Below are 27,891 nucleotides of genomic sequence, written 5' to 3' on the forward strand. Positions count from 1 at the left end.
TAAGTACCCAGTACCTCAAATGATAGTGAAGATACAGCAACAGATACAGTTCTCATCTGATGACTGCATGACGACCACCAAGAAATCTAATATTTTAGATGACAAAATATAGTGGTTTCTTGTTTCATTTGGAGGTTTGCTTCTGTCGTGGAGCCGTCGCTTTGCATTTCGGCCTATAACAGGCGGAGCAGTCATTTGTAGCAAGATTGCCCATAATGCATAGGGGTTTTCTTTTCACACAAACACTGCCAGGTGGCAAATGTGAGCACTCTATCCACAGCTGTTGTGAGCCCACTCTTGCCAGTGTGATGGATTTGCCTAGGCATGAAATATCTTGTATTCTTGAATGCTGACGTTTTGCACTCTTGGCCTGTTTTGTTATGGTTCAATATTATTTCCTATTTTATTTTATTTTTTTATCATCATTTATTTATTTAAAGAATTCCCTTTTTCTCCCAATTTGGTAGGCAATTATACACTATCTAATCCAATTAGTGCTAGCTGGGGATACACCTCCTTACACCCCTGTCCCTCGGTGGCCCAGTAGGATCTTGCGACCCAGAGAGCAACACGCCTTCTCCAAGTCGTCTCGTCTCCATTAGACCGTTACTCCAAGATGCCCAGGGCGCTGTATGCGGCGATCCCACTAACCCTGCCAAGTCCCTCCCCTGGAGCAGCGGGCCAATTATTTTTTCTATTTTATGAGTGTGATTTGTTTCAAATGGCTCACTTTATGCAGTGTGTCTATTATGCTATTTATTTTCTACTTTCTTTACATGTGTAATAGTATCTTTCAGTTTTTTTCATTTATTAGTTTGAATTACTGTATTCAGCTAAATAAGTAACAAAGTAAGCAATTAATAGTATATAAAATATAATAACCTTTATATTTTCTGTAGATGTCACACTCATATGCTTCCTGTTTGCTATGAATTTTCATGGGGATTTTGGTATGAGCTTTACTAACTGCTTTGGAGTATGTACACAGAGTGATGGCAGACAGGTTATGTCTCCTGTGGGGGGAGGGTGGTCGAAATGTTGTGATAATTGTGCTACCAGTTGAAACATTTAGTCTGGAGCCGTGGACTCAACCCTGTTGAAGATACATTGAACACCTTTTGCAGAAAACATTTAGAACTCCAAATACATTCATGTATCAAACAATGTGCCTAAAGTTCACTGCTGTAAATCATCTCCATGGCAATACACATTTTCTCATTTAAAAGAAGCGTTGGTGAGGAAAGTGCTGTCAGATGTGATGTATGGTAAACTACATGGCACAGTCACAATGCAGGCGTGCACTAAAAGAAATTAAATGTTTTCCATGATTTGAGAATTTGTTTTGTGCTCAGCTCTCCAATTCTCCCCTGTAAGGCCTCCCATGGTGACCCAATCTCTCTTCCTGCAGCCAAAAAAAGATCTGCATTTCCTGATGGAGACCAACAACGAGTACAAAGGCCTACTGGGATGTTTCCCAGACACCATTGGAGTCCATAAGGTAGCCCTTCCACTAGCCAATCAGGGAACAACATCCTGTTACACTAAGGCAACAGCCCGTCGAACAGGTTCAATGTGGAATGGATGTCCACAGCAACACAGTTCTGCTTACGAAATTAATAGTTTCAGTTTAATACATGTTCATGTTTACAAGCGTTTACCGCATTCCTCTTTTTATCAGAACCACAATAACACATCTGCAGTGTTTTAACCAGGAAACACTACTCTTCTGCTGTGCAGATCATGGCTGCTGTTTTCAGATTAACGGACTGTTTTTGAGTTACTGAGACCAAAACCAAGTGTTCATCGCATCTTCCCCAGGCAGCCATAGAGAAGGCAAAGGAAGCAGACAAGCTGGTGGCCACAAGTAAAATCACCCCTCAGGACAAGGTGACCATGGCCAAGCGGGTTAGCACCATGTCCTATGCACTGCAAGGTAGGTCAAAAATGATCACAGGCCATCTTGGCTGTGATTATTTTGGCTCAGACTGCTTGCTTCTTCCCTTAAAACCAGGCAGTTATGCAGGTAACTAGCAATATACATGCACTCTCCTTTTTATAAAATGTATTTTTGTAATTTAAAACGACACTTCACCCATACAGCTATATTCCCACTACTCTTAGTGCTGTCTGTCCATCCCAATAGTTTTGCTGAGATTTGAGAGTTTTCTAGATATCCACTGCCGCTCACCCTGATAGAATGGACCTCAATGGTTCTAATGTTGCTGGTGCTCAAAGCACCAGAAATGTACATTTAAAAAAACTAAACTGCAAGGAGCAATGTCTCTTTACAAATAGAATGTCACAGTTACCAAAAACCTTGTTGTGCACAGTTTCATTGAAAACTACCCTCTACCGAAGTACGCCGTCTGTATATCCACATAATGTCTCAACCAAAGTATGGCAGTATTCTGAGGTGCAGTATCAACATTGCTTTAAAACATCGTTTCAACATGTCCAAGGCTTTTGACAGAGTGGGCCATGCCAATCTGTGGCAACAACTCAACAAAGAGCTGTCCCCCGGACTTCTTGCCTTGCCTTCTTGATATACGCACTTCTAGCCTGGACACACATCTAGAGGATATCCCCCCATACTTATTCCTGCTCCATTATCCGCTCTTAAAACAATCGTTGAGAGCGCGGACATGGGGTACACTCAAGGTCGGATCTAGCGGAGCATTTTTGCTTTGTATCTATCTGTTCTATCTGTGCCCTGATTAAAAAGTACCCCCTAAAATCTGTGACTGCCCCCACAATCAGAGCAGTCTTTGTAGAACTGGGGCTGGGAAATATGCTGCTAAATGGGGAAGCTCGGTCTGTCAGTGGAGCTGAGACTGGAACTCCAGGAATTTCCATTGTTTCCTTGGAAGTTTGCGAAAAGGGTTCCTCAGAATCCCCGCTCAAATCATTTCCTATTTCCCAATAAATATAATGATGGGAAAACGTATTATTTTCATTAGATTGCACCGGTGTTATTATTTTACAAATAATATATCATTTAATTTGGCTAACACATCTGCAACAGCTGTGTGAAGGGCTTGTCGCGATCCACATCTGTGGAGGGAGAGAGAGCATTTTCTGTCTGGCAATAATTTGATACAATAAAAACATCAAATTGCTGTTTCTGTACATATTTTTATTATTGCCTTTACAGTGCTAAGTGGTATGTTTAACTATTTATGTTTTTTCTGTACCCATTACGACACTTGTGACGTCAGTTACCATCTGTCTCTTCAGAATTGACAGTTCTTTGGCTTTTCCTATTCATTTTATGCTGTAGTGAAACAGGAAATGATGGAATGACACAATGTCGTTCCTTTAGGCTGAGATTAACTAAATTAAGTAGAATTGTATTGCAAATTTCACTTGGTTTCATTGTATTTACAATAATTGTTAGGCGTGCCAATAATTTTGACACCTATGGCTTTCCAGTAAAGAAATGAGATTTCTTAATAAAAAAACATTGACACATGAGAATAAATGTATTGAAAATGAAGTATATAGTTTTACGATATGTGTGAACATAATTGATTATTCTCTGTGTCTTTTTTCTTAATTTTTATCAAGGGTGCCAATAATCCTAGAACCCACTGTCTGTACTGTGCTTTCTGTATGTTATCATGCATTGTTTATGTGCTCTGTTGTGTAAATATTATGCTGTGTTTATCCTGCAAGCCAGAATTTATAAACTCTACCTCATAGTATTATTTTAAAATGGTGTTTTCTTGATGAACAGGGTTCATAAAATAGCATTGTTGGACGTCTCCAGGTAACCAATGTACTCCCTTGGGTAGTGATTCATTGCTTTCAGTAAAAATCATCTGTGTTTTTAATCTTTGGTGACTGTATTAATCACCTGTTATCCCAACCCAAATTCTTGGTACCAGTCTGTGTTTTAATCCCTGCTATTGTCACATGGCACATGGCACATGGCCTGATTGTCTCTCATTCTGTCTCTTGCAGCGGAGATGAATCACTTCCACAGCAACCGTATCTATGACTACAACAGGGTCATGCAGCAATACCTGGAGGAGCAGGTGAAGTTTTACGAAACGGTAAGAAGAGCTCAGTGGCCAAACAATAACCCTCTTAGGGCCTACCGAACAGCACACCACGTTACTTTGTTCAGATATAAGCCCGGGGAAATTGGAAGGGTAGCTTAACATACTCATCACCTACCTTTTTTAGCAATGCATTAGTGTAGGAGGGCAGTCTGGCAGGGCTCTATTGGAGGCAGCGATCTCAGCCTCTTAAGTTCCCCCAGCCTGGTGGCAAGTGCTCTTACCTCCAGGGGAACAGCGAAGGGGCTGGCGCTGATTAGGTAAGTCATCTTAAGCAGATCTGAAGCCAGCCCTGTCCCCTCCCTCACACCTGACCCCACACTTAGGCCAGTGGTAATCTCTCCTGAGCCGGACCTGAGACCGGAAGCTTCTGTCACCGTTCCGATATTCATTAGGCAACCCCGGCTTTCATCCTTGCTAGAATTCAGCCGGTAAGCAGACTAATGATGGCATAAACCTGCTGACAGTCCTGCCCTGCCCCTGTTTTGTACATTTCTCACACTATACACCCAAATATTGTATATGTAGTGATATATATTGGTTTGCATTTTGGAACTGTTTGACAGTCATGGTGCAGCCCAATGTTGCTTTTTCAGGTTACTCACAGGTATATGCTTGGCTAGCAACCTATACTATACATGAAATTCATACATGCAAATGCATTTGAACATTTGAATTACTGTTATTTGAATTTCTCCTGAGGAATAATCAGTTTTGTCCATTTTGCCGTTGTAGAAAAGTACTTATGCATAGCACGACATTGTATATAACTTATACATATAAAATCTAGTGTTATCGACATTTGTATAGGCTCTCTGGAACACCATCAGCCGTGGTTCTCTGACCAGTAAAACAGTCGCTCATTATAGGCTATGCCTCCCTCTGATGACCTGTGATTGATGATTTCCAATGATGTATAGTTTATTAGGCTTGCCTAAAGCAACACACATTTTTCACCTGCCTAAACAAACCATAATCTTTTCAGTATATACATTGAGACGGTAACGCACTGGCAAAAACGGTTCTTAAGACTTTGTGCCTAAAATTGTTGATGTTTTACAACAGGAAATGTATTTTGTGATGCCTTAGTCTACAGCCCTTGGAGGCCTTGAATAAGTCACTTGTGTGAGTGAATATTACTGAGGAGGACAGTGAAAACGACTCCACAGTAGAGGGCATTTTCAGTTCTTCTTGAACTGTTGCTGCAGTGAGAAGTGAGAGGGGGGAAGTGAGAACACTTCTTTCTGGAGACACTTCTTCCAGGATAATTTTATCAGGAATATATAGTATTTTACACTTGATAAGACTCATAATATCATTTGGTTACCATGTGACCATGTGGCATTTTTGTCTTTTAGTAATATTTTGATCATATTTAGTTAGTAATAATATTTAGTTAGTAATTCTGACTCTTTGAATAATTAAGGGGTTAACCTACTTTCATTGACAATACTTAGTTTTAACTTAGTTATATGCTGTATGTATTAGTTATAGCCAGGGCTCATCATTGTCAGTTTTACGGATTTCTCCCAAAGAATTCCTGGATTTTTCTAAAATGACAGTTCGGATGAAACCTGGATTCTTTATTTTATTTTTTTCTCCACCTTTGAAATGTTTTTGGAATTAAAATCTATTATGGATTTGGTTCTGTGCAAGTTGCAGTTGTTGGTAAATGAGGATATGCAGCTTTAAGAGTGGGAATCTGGTGATTGGTCCCTGTGTTTATGTGAGGGAAAAGGTGAGTGAGTGAGTGGAGTTTTACGCCTGTTATGTGTGCGTTTTGAAAGAGAGCATGGTTTGAGAAGAAAAGCTGGTAGTACAAGGGATGCAAATGGACTCCTCGTTTTTGCAGCAGAAACCAGCTAATGTTGGGTGTTACTCCGAGGTTGCTGACGAGTGAATTGTGCAGCTACAGCTAACTAGCTATAATTAGCAGCTTCATCCCTGGAATTGAAAAGGAATAGTGGTTCGGTTCCCCTGTGTCTCCCAACTATGGTTCGGAGACAGAAGTGAAAAGAACACCGTGAAAAGAATACCAATTTTATGTCATCTGTGAAGTCCTAGGTCCCCCCCATGCCTGTTTTATCACTGCACATAAAACCATTGTTCCTAAAACAGTGATATCTGAAAATAATTAATACAAATAGAACCATTAGTTTTATTGCTTTAGGCCATGCGGTTTAAGGGATTAAACAGGATATTTTGTATTAGAATGACTTATTACGGCAATGTTATGCCTATTTCTTGTATAGCTGTCACTGTGCGAAGGTAATGCAGTTTAAGTAGCAGGCGCAATCACAAAGCCTAGGATTAAACAACAGGACAAAATTTAAATAAAAGATTTATTGCAGAAAATGCGATTTCCACCTTTTTTTAATGTCACATTTTTCATCTGATTTTCACCAGTTTTTAAAAAATGAAAAATGACGACCCGAAAAATTCTAAATACAAAATAAACTCCAAAAATTATGAGCTTTCGTTATAGCTTCACTTATAGCTTTGAGGATCCTTCCTGGATAACTGCTAGGAAGAGGCACTCCCTGAGTTTTTGTATGCAAGGAGTAGTTTGTGGAGCACCACAGTTTTAATAGCTGAGACAATGGCTTTGTTATTACTTTTATTAATGCATTTTGTTAACGTCATCATTTCCTCTCCCTCAGATTGCAGAGAAGTTGAAGCAGGCCCACAGCCAGTTCGTCACGATGTAGCTGCAAAAACTACAGAAGCAAAGTTCCCAACCCAAAGCATTTCTTTTCTCCTCTTCCTTCAGAAGACATATGCATGTAATGACTTCAGCGTAGCACTGCATCTATGAATGTTGCAGTCATCCCCGTGAAAATTTAACATATTTACACAAACCTGACAATAATGCAAACAACGCCACTCATGACTTCCCTGCGCAATCTGGAGGGCCTCAGATACCAGAGGAGAATGTGACTGCCCAACAGACTGTGCTCACCTCAGCAAAGACAGCATTAGGATGTGTCCCAGAAGCAGTGCATTAAACTCATCGGCACTTTATATCACTGGCCGCATTGGCTGTTCCTTATGCCTCCTCAGAAGCTACGGTTGGAACAGTAATGAGACAACATGTATGATTGTTTATTTTTTTTGTTTTTTGTTTTTTAAACTGAAGCTTGAATGTTGTGATTCTTTCACTGATTGCTTGGTCTGATGGTGTTGCGCGTCTTGATTATCTTGATAAGAGAGAGGAAGAAAGCTTTGTGCCTTGCTCTGGTAAGCGGGTCATAAATACTGCTAGTGGCCCCACCTCTGCTCACTTTCATATTAGCAGGAAGTGTCCCTTCCCATTCTCACTGTGCCTTGTACACTTAGAAAGAGCAGCTGGCTTCCTCTGGCCTACGCAGTTTTAATCAGTGTCTCGTACCATAATTCTGAGGGAGAGCATCAGAAGAATTATTCTGGGGACACAGGACTTTGGGGCTGGACCTTTGTTCCACTAGTGCTGAATGTAAGATGTGTCATTATACTCTGTCACCCAGACTATTGCCAAACATGATGTCTATGAAGATAGTACCTCCACCTCATTGTGCTTTGTCACTAAAATACAATTACACATCATTGAATCTCTCTGATCTTTGATATTTTTAGAACTTTGATTCTTTTCCTAACACCTGAAGTAAAAAAAAATTAAATAAAAACTATATATATACATATATATATTCTTTGAGATGCATATGCTTTGGTTGTTAAAATTTCTTGTACAGTATACAAATGTTTGCAAGTTTGTTTTCTGTTCAATAAATAAATCCAGATTTGTACTGGATTTACTGCCTCTCCAAACTTGAAAAATGCTATAAATTGACTGTCATGCGCTGTAGCCGTTACATTTTCAGTACTCAAGCCTGCCATTATTCCTCTGTCTGAAAGATGGAAGAACGTGGAAGAGAATGAGAATGAGCCGGGCTCTGGCTGATAATCAAAGGCTGCCTGTTATGGCTAGCTGGAACCAGCAGGGATGAAGAAAGGAGTGATTTATCCTTCTCAGAGTTCAGGTGCAACTCTACTTGCTTGTTCATTCAGACAGCCCAACTCAATGGTTCTTTAAGGGAACAAACTCATCCTCCTTTGCTTTGCTTTCTTCAGTCAGATTTTGAAGTTGTTAAATCGTTGCATTTTGTGTATCCTCTTTATCCACACTTTCTGGCACTAACAGGAAATCGACCTTCCCCGGTGTGTCCTTGTGCTATTTCACTCATTTCCTGTTTGTGAAGGATGAGAAAAGTGACTTGGAACCTTTGTCTCCACCTGCAGGACGCAAAGCAGTAGTGCATGTGGGTTTATTCTGGCTGCTCTCTGTTCGGACCACTTGCACGTCCTCCAGCCCTATCATACACCATCTTAAAATGTCAGAGTTCCATGTTCATGTTTGTTCTCAACACGAGTGTCTGTGCCAAGGTCCTGGTACAAGTGGGGATATAGTCATAAATTTGGGCACCCCTGGTTTAAATGTTTGTTACAATTATCTATATGTGATCAACCTTTCTGCAAATTTGAAAGCTAGATTGCCTTTTATTTTCATTTTTTTACTGTTTATAAGTTATTAAAAAAAGGGAAAGCGGCCCGTGCAAAGGTTTGGGTTTTAGATGGGGTACAATTTTCTACCAATTTTTTTTTTTTAAAGGATGCAATGATTCAGAATCTAGTATTTCACGAGCCCAATGTCTCAGTTTAAAACTCCTACAAAGGCTTACAGAGGCTTTTACTGTATTATTATTATTATTATTATTATTATTATTATTATTAAATAATACTATACTATTATAGTATTAAAATATTATTATTTTAGTTCCAAGCACAAAGTGGATCCACATTTTTAACAATTGTTTTTATTATTTTTAGTATTGATTATTTTTGTATCTATTATTTTTAAGTAAAATTCCATTAACAGCTAGTATATGCTACAGCTTGCTAATCTGAACTGAGCAATTTCCTTTAGAGGGGAAAAATGGGCAGTTGCACATGTTGTATGAGACTTGATCTCCTTGGTTATTTTCATGACCTCCATATTTCATTTTTTTCTGGACCTAGCCTGCCCACCAGACCAAAACAAATTATAACATGGCTTGTTTTTTTTTTTTGTCTCTCTTGAACGCTACCATGCTGATGTTAAATTGGCTAAGGAGGAGATGATTAATACACTTAATACATGTAGCTTGCACATATATTACTGGCACTTTTTGCTAACTGGAAACACTGTATAGTTTGCTTCTCTGAACAGTAAGCTACATAAAACTGGTCATTTTGTATTAGTTTGTAGTCAACGTGTGGACTGCTTTTGGAAGCGGTCTTCGCATTATATTGAGTGCGAGTTCTCCACATTTTGTTTGAATATGCACTTTATGAGCTCACACACATATAAATATAAATCAACCCCATTGAAGCTGCAGGACTATTGCAACTCACATCACAAGACCATTATATGAAATATGAAATGGGGGCAGCCTGTAGCTTAGTGGTTAAGGTACGACTGGGACCTGCAAGGTCGGTGGTTGGATCCTTGAGCAAAGCCCTTGACCATGTCATGTAATAAAAAAATATTTAAATTTGACCTGGTACTGATGCAAATCATGTGTTTGCATACACAGGTGGAACCACATCCTGTAAAATATGACCTTTCTACTTCTGTGTATGAGCTTACCAGCAAGCAGATATTTGCAGTATAAAATAGATGAACAGTAAACATGGGTCAATATTATCTTTTTGACACATTAGAATTACGGAACATTATTTTGAACATGTGCAGTATGTATGTGTCATACGGCTTTCATATACAATTTTATACAGTATATGTGTTACCATGATCTTAACATTTATTGGCTCATAGTATTATTCCAAAGAGCTGTCTATGTAAAAGGCCATTCTTAGACAGGTTTTGTTTCTGTTTTTTTCTTATGAAAATTCTGGGTTGGTAGTAAAAACCTGCTTGTTTGAACAGCTATAGGAAGAGGTACTTTGCTTACTATACATTGGGCCTCATGCCAGGCACACAGAGACTAGACATTTTCTCCATAGGAAATTGGTAGACTGTGTTGTTTAAATGATTTTTAAGACAGGTCGGGACCACGCGTACATTCTGTTCATGCCTAAGGATGAATTATAAATAGGAGAAAATTGGTGAATGTGCCAAGTTCTCTTAAATCATTCGTACAACCGATTTGAGAACAGATCTGTTCATACCAGTGATTCTTTCATGAGGTCCATTTTTTGGACTGTTTGATTATACCTGATGTGGCAGTAAACAGTAGAAATAGTAAGGAATTGCTATTTTAGATTGGACATTGTCATTACAGAACAAAACATCAGCACAAATGACCCCCTTTCTTCATTTTGTTTGTTTGTCCATTTGTGATTCCTTTCATTTTTTATTTGTTCAAAGGTCCATGTTTTAATTATTTTTTTCCACAGTAGGAACCATTTAGAGTAGTGTTTATACAGCAAAGTACAACAAACTATTACACATGCTCAAAATTCTCAAAAGTAGTAGTAGCAATTGCCTTTTGTCAGAAAAATTATTTAACACTGCACATCCTGTATTGAAAAAGGATGAAAATTGTATAATCGGCAAATGGCAGAAGTTGTGCTCACTGCTGTAAAAACAAAAATCGTAGCAATGCTGTGTAGAATAAAGAAAGCTTGGAACATTTGAATTCTGGTTGCTAAGGTAAGTGTGTTAATACTCTGTCCATCCCACGCCTGAGTCTTAAGCTATCAGAATAACATAACAGTCTCCTTTACAGTGTTTTTCAATCTCTGTAAGATTAGTGTTATCCAGTCCGCAAAGTACACAAGCTGCGTACCTCAACTGCATCAACATTTTGCCTGATTTGTGCTATTTATTCATGCAGTCAATGTGCAAAGGCCATATAAATGTGTCTCAGAATATCAACCAACACAAACTCAAAAGCTTTCATTTCATTATGGATGAACCTTATTACAGAGTTTGGATAAAGTGATTGGGGGCCAGGTGATCACCTAGCTTTGCCTTGTCCCTTGCTTGTTGGTGGTGATTGATTTGGCGCTCGCTAACATGACATGTCAAAAGGAAAACAGTTCACCGTAGTGTAGTGTATTCCAAAATAAATACATATAAATATATAGTTAATTTGATCTGTCATGTAGTGTGTACTCCAAAAGAAATACACTACACGACAGATCAAAATAACTGGATGTTTTAGGTCGTGTTTTCCACATATTTCTGCTCATTCATTAATGCTACATAGGTCTATTAGTATTCCTATAATTGGTAACATTGCCAGGAAAATGTGTTAATGTTAGTTTTTCTCACTCCATAATTAATTGTGAACAAGATAGTTTATACCCAGCTATTTAGCTAGCTAGGTCTGCCATGTCCACCTGAAATTGCTGAATGGATAGCTGCCTAGTCAGAATTAAATATCAATATGGTATTTTACTACATGCCACCCTCTAAAACATCCCACCCCATTTGGCCACCCCATTAAGAAGGTACTGTGCCGCCGCTGGTAGTGGGATCTATGTGAAGCTAATTCGTTTTTTTAGCGGTAGCGCATCTTAAAAATGGAACATATAGACTGGGCAAAGTTTCTGTTTTGTCTCATTGCAGTGTTTGAGTGGTGGATTAGGGGGCGACATGGCTCAGGCAGTAAGAGCAGTTGTCTAGCAGTCGGAGGGTTGCCGGTTCGATCCCCCGCCCAGGCTGTGTCGAAGTGTCCCTGAGTAAGACACCGAACCCCCCAATGCTCCTGACGAGCTGGTTGGTGCCTTGCATGCCTGCCAATCGCCGTCAGTGTGTGAGTCTATGTATGAATGGGTGAATGAGAAGCATCAATTGTACAGCGCTTTGGATAAAGGCGCTATATAAATGCCAACCATTTACCATTTAGTGACATGAAACATGTAACAGCAAAATTTGTAACAGCTGTGTATCTGTAACTGTGTATCACTATAGACAAATTAAATTGTCTATAGTGTCTGAAATGACAATTATGTGTATTACATTACTTTCAAAACAGAAAGCTGTGTGACTGGAATGGTGAGTGGGAGACCAACGAGAGACCTTGACAATACAGTATATAATACATTTGTCCCAGACTTTTTGTGTGGACGTATACTTTATTTTTGTGAGTAAAAATGTGCACAAAATGAGCTGAATGGCTGACTAAGAACTGGGGTTGTTGGCTCAGTCCTGAATTTCCTGCCTGTCGAGGAATAATTCAGTTCAGAATAATTCAGGCCTACACAGACTTCAATCTTGGTTGAGCTTTATTACATGATCATAGAGAGAAATACAAGCATTTGTAGTTCTCTGAAACTGTTTCACCCGTCTTTATACCTGTACAGACACAGAAAAAAACACACAGGACTCCTCACTCATATTGTTCTGCTGGGGAAAGGAGCTTAGGGGGTGACACTATTCCATACAGAAAAAGGGTCTATAAGCACAATAATCCATTACTTTTTAACCAACCCGTTATTGTTTAACCACGGAGCCCCCCAGTTCGCATAAATTCCCAAGTTCCTCTACACTGCCGCACTGAAGACCCTGCCATAGCTCTCACATCATTGACCTCCTTCTATCTCAGAAGCTAATTGGTCAGATGGTGTGTGCCAATATGTCGTCATGGCGATAGGCGTGGCTGGTAAGTCCGGGGCCGAATCATCATGCTGACCTTCTTCAAGGAGTAATAGTCTGAGTCCTTCCATGTGTACCACACAATGCCATCTGGCCCAAGTGGGCTCTGCCCTCTGGGTGAGTAACGGCCACCCTATGAGAACAGAGAAGGGGGTGGGGGTTACAAACACAATAATACCCCCATCTGGTTTCAGCTACACTTACTCACTGTGTGTGTAAACCAACCAGTTCATCCTGTCATATTTTCCCTCAAAGGATTTAGCTTCTTTAGATTTTGAGAATGTGTACAAAAACAGATGCAAAGTGTTGTAAAATCTTCCCTTGATATGAATTCAATGTATTATTATGTATTATTGGGGAAAATTCCAAAGGAAACAGAAGATAAGAAGGATGATTATTTGTTGACAATAATGAGAATTGCAGCTCTGAAATGAATAACAAAGATGAGGGGCAACATTTTTTAGAAGAAAGTGGACAAAATGGCTGTTATGTAAAGGGTAAATAATGTATACATTCAACGTAATATTGTCGCACTTTATAATAACATTTTAGGATGTGTTTTACAGATGGGTCAGCAACCTTTTGCATGCACTGTTTATTTTTTTAAAACCAAAATGATTTTTATTTATTATTATTATTTATGCACTTTGGTATGAAATCACTATAGTTCACAAAAATTGGGAAAAATGCAAATGCACTATTGCGAGAGCCTATAAATAAACTTGTAAATCTTTACAAGAATGCATGAAGTATATATATATATATATATATATATATATATATACATATATATATAAATAAATAATAATAATCTATTCATTTACATTTGGGATTCATGTCATTGTTTGGGCTTTCCTTTCAATCAGCAGGTAATTTTAGCCATGGAAACAAGGTATGTGGGTACTATAACCAGTATATGGGTTTAAATTAAAGGTGACAGTCTGCATTTTATTCTCATTGTTTCATTTCAAATCCAGTGTGCTGGAAGGTGTGACTTCATATATGAGCATATGGCTAAATTAGAACAGGTCCCTCTATCACAACAGATGTACCTTGTAGTACACCCCATTGAGGTTGGCAAAGAAGCACTGGTTGTACCACCACCCCCCATGTGAGATCTGGGCACAGATGTTGCCCATGTCAGAGGTGCTGAAGTCCTGCTTGTTGTGGTACCAGCTGAAGGAGTCCTCCACAGTGCCGCTGAACCCGTTCACATGGAGGCGGTAGTGATTTGCCTCCTCCTCGATGCTACCCAATCAGAGAGCCAACAAGGAGAATGGGTGACCATCAGGGAAACAGGTGCAACATATATTTCATGTATGGAATATTTAATATAAATCCATACTATGCAGGATTCCTTTCCTCATTTCACTCCTGTGTTCCCACAATTCTCAACCCCGCCTGCCTACACCCCCAAGATGATTCTGGTTGTTGCGGACTACCATGTGATAGTAATGTGCTAAGAAAACCATGGCCTAATATGATTTGTTAAACATCTGCTTTGGTAGTTGGTAGTTCCACAAAAGCCATTTAGCTAGCTATTTGTGTTTGTATTTAGCTAAACGTTAGTCGTCACACTAGCTACTGCTGCTAAAACCAGTGGATTTCAGTCTGCCTGGAAGGAAGCATTGCACAATTCTCAAAAACGCATTAATTCATTGTTGCTTTTATTTTTATCAGGCATCTCAAGAAGAAGTCTTTTGGATTTAGGCACGAGCTCCCTGCCCAGAAGTAGAAATAAGCCAGTAGAATCTCCCATAAATATAAGCAGTAGTGCTGTGCAGTGGGACCCAGCTTTCATGACCAGCCAGCTGATATACAAAACTGAATTTAGTAAACTAATAAAAGCAGATACCGACTGTAATGTTACCGAACGCTAGCCAGCCACTTGCTTAATAATGGTTAGCCACCAACGCTAGCCTCTTCTAAAGCCTGCTCACCACTGTAGTTGCCAATCCATACACGTCCCCCCTTGCCCTCTAGCCAGAGATTTTTAGAATAACAAATACAAGTAGACAAGCAAGGTACTGGGCAGTAGTGAAAACAGACACAGGTTGCCAGTGTATCATAGTAATGACGGACCGTGTTTGTTTTATAATATTTTCAAGGTGAAAATCCTGCATAGTATGCCTTTAATTTTCCGAACAGCCGTCGGCACCAGTGCTGGATCACAAGTGCTACTATCACACCACAGTAAAACAAGCATAGACAATGTAGTACAGTGACTGAATACAGTGAGTAACTTAAACCACAATTCTAAGTATTTCCCCAAAATTATCTTTGATAAAGAGTTAATATGCATTCTCAGTACACAAAGAATATGTGAAACGTGTACAGTGGAAGGGAGTGGGAGACAAACAGAGCAGCATGCTCTCCTTCATTTCAGACATATGTGCTATCTTTCAGAAGGGAAGGAGGAACTTCACACTGAATTATTAGTATTGACCTTCTCATCGTCATGTCAAAAATAGATGAACAAAGACAGGAAACACACTCTCTCACACTGCTGATATTGTTGCTTCTTTACTGTAGATCAGGGCTCCTGGCTTGCTGGTTGTTCTTTCGGCAAAGCAAATAAACAGAAAATTGATTCTACAGCCCAGGACTGCCCTAACCTGTTCCTCGAGATCTACTGTTCTGTATGTTTCACTCGAAACCTAGCAAAGCACAGCTGATTCAACAGATCTTGTTCAACTGCTAATTCATAGAATTAGGTGTACCAGATTAGAGATGAAAATCTACAGGATAGTTGATCTTCAAGAACAGGGGTTGGCAGCCCTGCTATAGCCCATATCATTTTCCTCATCATACCAGTTCCACAGCAATATGCAAGTTCAATCTCTCTCTTTCCGAATGCAGGCCTAGTCACACAGCACCTATTGCATACCATTTTGTGTAATAGTAAGATTTGTGAAAAATGAAGTATGAAATTATGCATACAGCAGATTGTGTCACAGCATGCAGGGCCACACTTCATATAATGATATATTTCCTGAGTTGGAAGGCTGTTTTAGGCCAATGCTAATTTTGCACCTCAAAATGGTGCCACATATCTTTGTGCTGTTAGTTCTTATTGACGAGTTTCCTGAACTTCAATCTCTATCATTATCTTTTGAGCCCATTCCGCGTCTCATTGAACTGGTCAAAATATCAGATTAAAGGGTGATTGACAAACTCATTTACCATCAGGAATACATCAATTATTGTGTATCATTCCTTTTTTTCATGTAAGATCCGCTGACTAAATGGTAAATGGACTATAAACCCACAGACTGTGGCCCTATGAGTAGGATTTGCAGTCAAGCAGACGGGACAATAGGATTAAGTGTCATAATGAGTGGATCTCAGTTGGCTAATGCTGACCTGAAGCTCTCATAGAGGGCGTGCTTGTGCTTGCCGGTCCAGTCTTCCAGGTCAATGCGTAGCGTGTAGTCCCCCTGTCTGGAGAGTTCGTGAATGTTGTCATTCCCCAGCCAGAACTCGGTGTGCAGGTTGCCAAAGCCGTCCTTGTACTCTCTCCAGCTGCGGTCGAAGTTGACCGTCCCATCTTGCCGTCGCTGGATCACTGTCCAACCACCATCTGGCAGGGAACACACATGAAGGCTAAATGACTCTCTTTCCATCACAGGGAGGCTGCCTGTCTCTGTGTGGTGACACAGGCCTGTCAGTGCACCACAAGGTGGTGGAATGATCTTCGCTCGGTGTCAGGACAGCAGAATGACTAGCCATCTTCCACCACAAACTGAACACTCACTTCTTCAGGCTCCACCATGACTCAATTAGCTACATTGTTTATTTCGCTAAATGCACCATCTCTCAGGGCTGGGAGGGTTCTTAGCCAGATCTACGTAGACCATCTGCAGGGAGGTAATCTTGAAAGGCACCTCCAGACCACTGAGAAATCAAGGTGTGTGAACTACTTTAGCCAATCTACGGCTTAAAATGATAGCTTGAACGACAAATCACATTGAAAACCATCAGACACTGCAGCCATCCAGAGCTCCTTACTTTCAGTGTCCATGTCACAGTAGACTTCCACAGGCATGGCTCCCAGCGACGGCACCACAGTATAGATCCCTGACCGGTGGACCCCATTGTAATAGATGGAGGCACAGTCGATAGGACAGTTTCTCACATGCTGGACCTCTGGAGGGGACAAGTATGGTCATAGCTGAGCTTTTTCAGAAAGCTGATGACTATTGGCATCTGACCAGCCATCAGATTATCTCTGCCTTGTGGTGTGACTCATTTTATTTTGTGTATTTGTTGAGAATCTGCTTAAATTTAGATACTGACACTGACACTGACACTGACACACAATTTACTTAATTTTGTAAATACCATTGTAATGTTGTGAACATTATTCCATTTCATGTTTAACCACTGCATCCGAGCATGGACATTCCATGTCTTTCTTGGCACTCATGTTGTCCATCTTGCTATTACGATGTACTGTATTGGCTGTCATTATTGCTACTAGGGATTCATTTTAAGCTTCTCATATGCCTTGACCTCCTTACTGAAAACCATACCAATATATACATAAAAGAGGGCTAATACCAGATCTGGGATCAAAATTATGCCTTGTAAACAAGGAATTTGGATAATTTAACCAAACGGTGTATAAAACTAATTTGCACTTAAGTTCTGAACTGTACCAAGAACAACAGAGACTGTGGCCAAGAGATGGGCAACATTTTTGTTACAAAATACAAATAATTCCCACAAGAGGCATACACCATTTGAAAAAGATGCACACAACAACCCATAATGCGAAAATTGGAAACCCATCCCATCATCTAAGGCTAAGCCATCATCTTTTTTCTGATAATACATACAATACATACAGGCAATACATACAAATATCTATATCTTAAAAGCATGTATTTGAAAATCTAACCGTCATTGGTTAGGGTCATTGAGGTTTGAGATCCCTGCTTTGGAGATTCGGTTCTGAAGTGTTCCAGAAAGATTCCCAGGTGGGGCAACTGACCTGGGTGGAGGGCTTCTTGGGTGCTCATGAAGGGGCTGGAGCGGATGATGTTGATCATACAACCAGGGTTCTTTCGTACTTTCTCCACCAGCATGGACAGGTTATGTATCCTTGTCTGCATGTCATAGATGAGAGAGGCCTGCAAGTGAAGGAGCGTGCTGGTCTCTGCATGGTGTCTCTCCAGCTCACGAAAGCGCTGCTCCAGAGACGAGTTCAGCCCGTTCTTCTCTTCATTCTGCTCCACAAAAAAACTGTTTATTTCATTGAATTTGAGCTTAAATCTTGAATTTGAACTTACTTTATCATTTGTTTATTTTACATTTTTGACCTAAGCTTTCTAGAAGTAAAAAATACATCAGATTTTCTTCAAAGAACACTAGAGAGTACCACAATATGCATATGAGTTCTGCTGATAAACTTTAATACAGTGCCCCCCCCCCCCCATTTACAATGCAAAACACATTTTTAAATTATCATCCCATTTATTTAATGAGAAAGTTATCAAACATGCCATATTAGCTATGTTAAAAGATTCTTGCCCCCTTAGTTACTCAATGAACCAATTAACTAAATTGAATTGATAATTAGATTCAGATGAACACAACAGGGTTTGATTGCAGTCCAAGTGATCATGACTCCATAATACAAAAGTGAGCAAGGTGGAAACCACTGCTGGAGCCTCTTCTCACATTAGCAAAAAAGACCTGGATTTTCCCCATGCCTTTTGTTCTATGGACAGATGAGTCAAAAGTGGAATTTGTTGGACAATACGGGTCCCATTTTGTCTAGTGTAAAGCAAGTTTTACAATAAGAACATCATACCAACAGTCAAATATGGTGGCAATAGTATGATGGTGTGGGGATGGTGCCACAGCACCTGGATGACTTGCCATAATTGAATTCTGTATACTTTATAATGATCACAGAATGTCACTCATGGTCAAAAAAGTAATTATTTCAAATACTTTTTAAAGAAATAAATGGCTCCAGAAAACAAGGCACAGAAAAGGCACTGATTACAGTTTTAAGAGATCTAAAATGTATACTGTTTCCATACAGGAATTTGTGCCAGTACTGCATATACAAGCTACATACATCATCAGAGTTATTTGTTTCCAAAATTCGGGTGAAAATCAGATTGAAAATACAACATTTTTAAAAATGGCATTATATTAATGCGAATTTCAGGGATAAATATTTTATTTTCATTCTAAACATTGCCCTTTTAACCATAGGGGGCATGGGGGGACCTCAACGTCTATGGATTTTAGGACTTCAGAGACAACATGAATCCGGCTAAAATTGGTATTATTTTCACGCTGTTACTTTTTCCTGCTTCTGTCTCTGAGCCACAGATGGGAGACACGGGGGAATGAAACCACTATTCATTTTCGATTCCAGGGCTGAAGCCGCTAATTAAAGCTAGTTAGCTGTAGCTGCACCGTTCACTCATCAGCAACCTTGGAGTAACACCCAACTTAACGATTTAGCTGGTTTCTGCTGCAAAAACAAGTCCTATGGTATTTGCTTCCTTTTGTCATGATCTGTGTTTTGTGAATTAATTTCATTGTTTATTATCCTTTATTTTTGTAATTTATTATTTTTCATATTCATGTATGTCTTGACTGTCATAGTATTCCTGTGTTTGTGTCTGCCTTACTATGTGCTTGTGTTTTCTTTGTCCTGAACCCCGCCCTCACCTGCCTCTGTTAGCCACGCCCCCTTTGGTTCATTTGCATTCTCATTGTTCTGATTGATTCCTCGTTGTCTCCTGCCCATTAGTAGCTTCCCTCTGTTATTTAAGTTCTTCCCTTTTGTTCAGCCCTTGCCAGATCGTGCCTGAAATGTTTGGTGAGATATTTTTGCTCTGTTCTCTTGTGCGCTTGATCGATCTTTGATTTTCTGCTTAATGTAGCTTTCTGACTTAGTGTTTTGAGAATATTTTTTGGATCTGCTCTTTTGGCATTTTTTGAGTTTTGGGTTTTTTGAGAATTTGTTCTGTCTTTTTCTGAGTTTGAATTTTTGATTTTTGAATTCTGAGTGACTGCCTTGTCTGTTCCTGGTGGAAATAAATTATTCTCTTTTTTGCCTACTACATCCGGTCTGCATCTGGGTCCTTGTCTGCAAGCCCTGACACCTTTAATACAAGAAAATGACATGATCTCTCCGGTACTACCAGCCTTTCTCTTCTACCATGCTCTCTCAAAACGCATATACAACAACCAAAAAACTTGACTCACTTGCTCGCTCACTATTCCCAGCGGCCTCACATACACACATGGACCACTCAAAACCGAAACAATACAACAACCTCCATGATTCCCCCTCTTAAAGCTACGTACCCTCATTTACCAAAATTGGCAATGGTCCAGAGAAAGAAATGCATAATAGGTTTTAATCAAAAAAAACATTTAAAAGACGGAGAAACATCAATAAGAAAATTATTCTTACTGAACCGACAATGATGAGCCTTGATGAGTGTTCCCCAAGCTGACTACACAATTATAATTATATCTTTAAAAATATATATTCAATGGTATCTGTAATTATAAAATCAGTAGCCTAATAATATTGTCCACTGCATTGTCACACGTACTAGCTTCATGTATCAATGTAATTTTAATTTATGTGCTCTCTTGGGAGAGAGGAAAGCGCTGACTGTAAGTAAATTTTATTTATATAGCACCTTTCACAAAGTGCTTCAAACGCCTGTCTGAAGAAATGAGACTTTAGCTGCTTTAAAAAAATTTCCACAGACACCACAGCTCTTAAGTCTTGTGGAAGAGTATTTCACAATTGCTAGGGTGTTCTGGGCGGTTGCTAAGGTGTTCTGGGCGGTTGCTAGGGTGTTCTGGGTGGTTGCTAGGGTGGTCTGGGCAGTATAAGGGTACAATTCCCAAGGTGGCGTTGTCTGGCTAAGTATGGGTTGCTCAACCACACCCACCCTCCTGTTACAGTTAGCACAACAATTAAGACATGGACAAAGAAATAAAACAGTTAAAAACCTCGGTATTTTCATATAATGTGGACAGGATGGAGTCAGTCAGTTAGCTAGTTATTTAGTTAATTATTCTTATTAATTACTTAGTTAGACTTACTTAGTTAGGCAGAGGCAGAACATACATACAGTTCAACAGCATCACAAACTACAGATAACAAACAACCAAATCAACACCTCTCTAAAATAATAAAAACTTTATAGAATATTACACTGCATTAGTTTTGGTAAATATAAATTACAGTGACAGTTCACTAATCAGCTGAGCTTAGTTAGCCAGTCAGCTGACTAGTTAGCCAGTCAGCTAGCTAGCTAGTTAGTTAGTCAGTCAGCTAACTAGTTAGCCAGTTAGTTAGTTAGTCAGTCAGCTAACTAGCTAGTTAGTCTGTCAGTAAGTCAGCTAACTAGCTAGTTAGTTTAAAAATCGCCATATTTTATTTATTTTACTCTGCAGTTTACCACTCAGATAACATGGGAAGCTAGCCATGGCTAGCGCTAGCTTCGGCTACTTCCGGTTCTATTCCGGTCACAGGCTGTGAATGCTGCGGTTAAAACGAGTGATACTCCATGTATTGTGCTTATTTGTGTCAGTTTTAGACTTCATATTTATGTTGTGGTCGAAGCTAGGTCGCCTGAACATACAAGCATGTCGCAGCCTGCTATGTGTCAGGGCCGTTGCTAAGGCAACCAGCACGCGCGCGCGTGTGTCTCTGGTGATTCGTAACCAGAGAGAGAGACAGAGAGACAGAGAGAGAGAGAGGGGGGGGAACAGTTTGATATATAGACGAGTTTACGCGCCCAAACCTAGGGCGCTGCCATGTTTGTTTTTTGTGTGGGAGGTGGGTATTTAACTTCATAGGTCAAGGTATTTAACTTGATATGTCAAGGTACTGTGAAAATTGAAGGAGTAGCGGCAGTTTGTGTGTACAACTTTGTGTAAATGTTTAACTGCGTACAACTTTGTGTAAATGTTTAACTGCTTACGGCCTGAATGCTAATGGTGAAGCTAACTGGCGCTGGTGCCGAACAAATCCATGTATCTTCAAAAGTATAAGTCAGATCTAATGTATTTTTGTATTTTGAGCGACCCAAGACTTCAATGGTGATTCCGATCTATGAGATGTGTCTGTAGGATTTGAAATGCAGGAGCGGTGACAGTTTATAAATCACCATATTGTGCCTACTTTACGTGGCAGTTGACGCTTCAGATAACATTGGAGTCAATGAGAGCTGGATCCGGCACTCTCTGCACTTTTGGGCGATTTATTAAAAAACCGTGAGTCCTATCTCAATGGAAGTAACATTGAATGAGAGAGGACAAGTTTCTCTACATTTTGATGTATAAATTGTTGTTGTAGAGTAGAAGCTGTGGGAGTAAGATGAGAATGTCTTGAATATTTTTGATACAATTTAGAAGGGCTGAATGCTAGAGAGGGTGATGTCACCGCACTCTAAAGCCACGCAATACACACCCATTATAAAATCTGAAAATCTCAAAAATTTCATAAAACATAAACTGTGATTTTGTAAAAACCGTAGAAGATATCAAAAAGTGTCTTTAGACCAACACAGTTCAAAGTCTTGTGACCCGTGTAAACCTTTAATCACGTTTCTGCGACAAAGTATGACGAAGTGGTGTGGCTCCAAAGAGGGGTGGGTTTGATCAATTTGTGAGATTTTTTTTTACGAATTCTCATTCATTCCTATGGGCAAAAATCGGTCGGTTTTTCGGATTTTGGAAGAAAACGAGATGTCGCAGACTTGAGAAAAGTCTTTCCCATCGATTCCCGTCTATTCCGGTCGTTTTGATATATATCTTGCCTGGGATTTCTCAAAGCTGTGGGAGGAGTAGCCTGCCAAACTTTTGAAGGAAGAAAATTAAATAAAACTAGAAAAAATTCCAGGGAAATTTTAAGTGTGCTGCTGCTGGTGCCCATCCCTCACACAAACACAGATGTAACCCACAATTTGGTCCTCACAAAAAAGGAGAACCTCATCTATACACTTGTGTGTGTGTGTGTATTTGCCCTTATGATAAGTTCATAGGCCACATACACACACACACACACAGATCTAAAACAAAATTTGGTCCTCACAAAAATAGACATCCTCATCTATACACATGTTCTGGGCAGTTGCTAGGGTGTTCTGGGCGGTTGCTAAGGTGTTCTGGGCGGTTGCTAGGGTGTTCTGGGTGGTTGCTAGGGTGGTCTGGGCAGTATAAGGGCAGTACAATTCCCAGGGTGGCGTTCTCTGGCTAAGTATGGGTTGCTCAACCACACCCACCCTCCTGTTACAGTTAGCACAACCATTAAGACATGGACATAGAAATAAAACAGTTTAAAACCTCGGTATTTTCATATTATGTGGACAGGATGGAGTCAGTCAGTTAGCTAGTTATTTAGTTAATTATTCTTATTAATTACTTAGTTAGACGTGTTAGGCAGAGGCAGAACATACATACAGTTCAACGGCATTACAAACTACAGATAACAAACAACCAAATCAACACCTCTCTAAAATAATAAAAACTTTATCGAATATTACACTGCATTAATTTAGGTAAATATAAATTACAGTGACAGTTCACTAATCAGCTGAGCTTAGTTAGCCAGTCAGCTGACTAGTTAGCCAGTCAGCTAGCTAGCCAGTCAGCTAGCTAGCTAGTTAGTCAGTCAGCTAACTAGTTAGCCAGTCAGCTAGCTAGTTAGTCAGTCAGTCAGTCAGCTAACTTGTTAGTTTGTTAATCAGTTAGTAACAGTCACTTAGTTAATCAGTTAGTCAGACCGTCAGTTAGTTAGTTAAGCTAGCTAGCGCCGAAGCTAACGCTAACTAGCGCGACGAAGATAACGCAAGCTAGCGCCGAAGCTAACGCAAGCTAGCGCAACGAAGCTAACGAATGCTAGCACCGAAGCTAACGTCAAACAAATTGCTGTATCTTGAAAACTATAACTCACATTTTAAAAAAAATAATTTTGAGTGAACCGAGACTTCAGTGGCGAGATCGATTTATGAGATGTGTCGGTAGGATTTAGAATGCAGGAGTTGTGGCAGTTTAAAAATCGCCATATTTTATTTATTTTACTCTGCAGTTTACCACTCAGATAACAAGGGAAGCTAGTTAAGGCTAGCGCTAGCTTCGGCTACTTCCGGTTCTATTCCGGTCACAGGCTGTGAATGCTGCGGTTAAAACGAGTGATACTACATGTATTGTGCTTATTTGTGTCAGTTTTAGACTTCATATTTATGTTGTGGTCGAAGCTAGGGCTAGCCTCGCCTGAACATACAAGCATGTCGCAGCCTGCTATATGTCAGGGCCGTTGCTGAGGCAACCAGCACGCGCGTGTGTCTCTAGTGATTCGTAACCAGAGAGAGAGAGAGAGAGAGAGAGAGAGGGGGGAGGGGGAGGGGGAGGGGGAGGGGCGGTTGAGTGTGCTGGGCTCGTGCATGTTCTGTGTGTGTGTGAGTCTCTGTCGGTTAGAGATGTAGGAACTAACTTTTTTTTCTGACATGCTCGGGTTTAAACGCTTCTCTTCCCAAAACTATACGTGATATCTCTTAGATATTTGAATGTGAGCGACAGGGCGAAAATATGAACAGGAGTAGCGGCAGTTTGTGTGTCCAACTTTGTGTAAATGTTTAACTGCGTACAACTTTGTGTAAATGTTTAACTGCTTACGGCCTGAATGCTAGTGATGAAGCTAACTGGCGCTGGTGCCGAACAAATCCATGTATCTTCAAAAGTATAAGTCAGATCTAATTTATTTTTGTATTTTGAGCGACCCGAGACTTCAATGGCGATTCCGATCTAGGAGATGTGTCTGTAGGATTTGAAATGCAGGAGCGGTGACAGTTTATAAATCACCATATTGTGCCTACTTTACGCGGCAGTTGACGCTTCAGGTAACATTGGAGTCAATGAGAGCTGGATCCGGCACTCTCTGCACTTTTGGGCGATTTATTAAAAAACCGTGAGTCCTATCTCAATGGAAGTAACATTGAATGAGAGAGGACAAGTTTCTCTACATTTTGATGTATAAATTGTTGTTGTAGAGTAGAAGCTGTGGGAGTAAGATGAGAATGTCTTGAATATTTTTGATACAATTTAGAAGGGCTGAATGCCAGAGTGGGTGATGTCAGAGTGGGTGATGTCACCGCACTCTAAAGCCACGCAATACACACCCATTATAAAATCTGAAAATCTCAAAAAGTTCATAAAACATAAACTGTGATTTTGTAAAAACCGTAGAAGATATCAAAAAGTGTCTTTAGACCAACACAGTTCAAAGTCTTGTGACCCGTGTAAACCTTTAATCACGTTTCTGCGACAAAGTATGACGAAGTGGTGTGGCTCCAAAGAGGGGTGGGTTTGATCAATTTGTGAGATTTTTTTTTACGAATTCTCATTCATTCCTATGGGCAAAAATCGGTCGGTTTTTCGGATTTTGGAAGAAAACGAGATGTCGCAGACTTGAGAAAAGTCTTTCCCATCGATTCCCGTCTATTCCGGTCGTTTTGATATATATCTTGCCTGGGATTTCTCAAAGCTGTGGGAGGAGTAGCATGCCGAACTTTTGAAGGAAGAAAATTTAATAAAATAAAATAAAATTATGAAGTATGGCTGAGAATATTAAGGTGTGTGCTTTTGCACTACAAAGCTCTGCTTTGTATTGCAATGCGCAGCACACAACTAGAAAAAATTCCAGGGAAATTTTAAGTGTGCTGCTGCTGGTGCCCATCCCTCACACAAACGCAGATGTAACCCACAATTTGGCAGAGGCAGAACATACATACAGTTCAACAGCATCACAAACTACAGATAACAAACAACCAAATCAACACCTCTCTAAAATAATAAAAACTTTATAGAATGTTACACTGCATTAGTTTTGGTAAATATAAATTACAGTGACAGTTCACTAATGAGCTGAGCTTAGTTAGCCAGTCACCTGACTAGTTAGCCAGTCAGCTAGCTAGCTAGTTAGTCAGTCAGTCAGTCAGTCAGCTAACTTGTTAGTTTGTTAATCAGTTAGTAACAGTCACTTAGTTAATCAGTTAGTCAGACCGTCAGTTAGTTAGTTAAGCTAGCTAGCGCCGAAGCTAACGCTAACTAGCGCGACGAAGCTAACGCAAGCTAGCGCAACGAAGCTAACGAAAGCTAGCACCGAAACTAATATTTTATTTATTTTACTCTGCAGTTTACCACTCAGATAACATGGGAAGCTAGCCAAGGCTAGCGCTAGCTTTGGCTACTTCCGGTTCTATTCCGGTCATAGGCTGTGAATGCTGCGGTTAAAACGAGTGATACTACATGTATTGTGCTTACTTGTGTCAGTTTTAGACTTCATATTTATGTTGTGGTCGAAGCTAGGGCTAGCCTCGCCTGAACATACAAGCATGTCGCAGCCTGCTATGTGTCAGGGCCGTTGCTAAGGCAACCAGCACGCGTGTGTCTCTGGTGATTCATAACCAGAGAGAGAGAGAAAGAGAGAGGGGGGGGGGGGGGGGGATGGGCGGTTGAGTGAGCTGAGTGTGCTGGTTGCCAAGCAACCAGGGGCTCGTGCATGTTCTGTGTGTGTGAGAGTCTCTGTCTGTTAGAGATCTAGGAACTAACTTTTTTTTTCTGACATGCTCGGGTTTAAACGCTTCTCTTTCCAAAACTATACATCATATCTCTTAGATATTTGAATGTGAGTGAAAATATGAACAGTTTGATATATAATATGTCAAGGTACTTTGAAAATTGAAGGAGTAGCGGCAGTTTGTGTGTACAACTTTGTGTAAATGTTTAACTGCTTACGGCCTGAATTCTAGTGGTGAAGCTAACTGGCGCTGGTGCCGAACAAATCCATGTATCTTCAAAAGTATAAGTCAGATCTAATTTATTTTTGTATTTTGAGCGACCCAAGACTTCAATGGCGATTCCGATCTATGAGATGTGTCTGTAGGATTTAAAAAGCAGGAGCGGTGACAGTTTATAAATCACCATATTGTGCCTACTTTACGTGGCAGTTGACGCTTCAGATAACATTGGATTGGACTGGATTTATTAAAAAACCGTGAGTCCTATCTCAATGGAAGTAACATTGAATGAGAGAGGACAAGTTTCTCTACATTTTGATGTATAAATTGTTGTTGTAGAGTAGAAGCTGTGGGAGTAAGTTTTTCGCATTTCGTAAGAAAATGAGATGTCGCAGATTTGAAGCTCTGCTTTGTATTGCAATGCGCAGCACACAATTATGAAGTATGGCTGAGAATATTAAGGTGTGTGCTTTTGCACTACAAAGCTCTGCTTTGTATTGCAATGCGCAGCACACAATAATGGATCATTGGTGTAAAATATAACAAAATATAAATTTGATATAAATACTTCCAGGGTAACTGTTTGCAGGTTGTTGCAATAATGCAGAATGCTCATTTTTGGTGATATTGTCCTCAAATTTGAAAGGGATTTGTCCAGTGTTGTAACTTGGCTCCATTGTGGTTCTAAGCACACCAGCCAACACTACAATAATCTGTATCCAGTCAAATACAGAAAATCTTTTCAAGGAGAGAAAAAAAACCTTCCACTTTCACTGTGTTTGTATCTTCTGTAACTTTTTTTTGACTCTTAGAAAACAAACTAAATGGGTTACCTTTCAGAAGAGACCAAAAGTATGCCTGTAGTCCAAAGGGTTCAAGAATAGTAGCCATTTTATTTTGGGTATGTCATTTCAAACTTGTGTCAAGAAAAGGCCCGATAGGTAAGGGGTTAATATATCACCTCCCATTAACACCATCACACAGTGTCACATAAGATACAAATCTAAAAGCTCCCTTGTCTCACCTGCAGCTCCAGGACTTTGACACGATGGCGGTGGTTCCTGAGCTCCTCCTGCAGCTCAGAAATGGTCTCCTTCAGCGCCAGGATCTGCTGTTTCCTCTCCTCATTTTCGTGCAGCCAGTAGGACACCTCTTCCGTGCAACGGAACATGTCCGGACAACGGTGTTCGCCCAGCTGTGGCAGCGTCGCCTCAAGGTGGCACTGCCCATCGGCAGTGGCCTGGTTGCTGTATTCCCCACAGTTGGCGGACCCAACGGTGCCAATGTGGTGTGTGTTGCCGTGGAGTTCGGTGTCATTATCGTCTGCCACCAAGCAGGCAATCCAAACCACCAACAGCAGCAGGAGGGTGGGGCGCAGGAGTGGAAATGTCATCCCGCCTCACCT

The 27,891-nt window shown here is 40.2% G+C and overlaps 2 protein-coding genes across 3 annotated transcripts in view; one reads left to right on the plus strand and one right to left on the minus strand.

The window, feature by feature from the left end:
• Positions 1–8,248, plus strand: part of LOC133128253 (sorting nexin-9-like) — a 47,503-nt gene extending 39,255 nt beyond the window's left edge. For both annotated transcript variants that reach the window (XM_061241632.1, XM_061241633.1), the window contains 4 exons: positions 1,409–1,498; positions 1,819–1,933; positions 3,961–4,052; positions 6,719–8,248. In XM_061241632.1, coding sequence (XP_061097616.1) covers positions 1,409–1,498; positions 1,819–1,933; positions 3,961–4,052; positions 6,719–6,766 — 345 coding nt within the window. In that variant the 3' untranslated portion in view covers positions 6,767–8,248. The remainder of the gene's footprint in view (positions 1–1,408; positions 1,499–1,818; positions 1,934–3,960; positions 4,053–6,718) is intronic.
• Positions 8,249–12,679: 4,431 nt separating this feature from the next.
• LOC133128851 (angiopoietin-related protein 7-like) lies at positions 12,680–27,879 on the minus strand. Its single transcript, XM_061242656.1, has 6 exons — positions 27,511–27,879; positions 17,687–17,921; positions 16,702–16,839; positions 16,057–16,273; positions 13,746–13,941; positions 12,680–12,826 (listed from the first exon to the last, which is right to left on the minus strand). The coding sequence occupies exons 1-6, from the start codon at positions 27,877–27,879 to the stop codon at positions 12,680–12,682; spliced, it is 1,302 nt and encodes a 433-aa protein (XP_061098640.1).
• Positions 27,880–27,891: the final 12 nt, after the last annotated feature.

Source organism: Conger conger, chromosome 5 (assembly GCF_963514075.1).
Source record: "Conger conger chromosome 5, fConCon1.1, whole genome shotgun sequence".
NCBI classification, from domain to species: domain Eukaryota; kingdom Metazoa; phylum Chordata; class Actinopteri; order Anguilliformes; family Congridae; genus Conger; species Conger conger.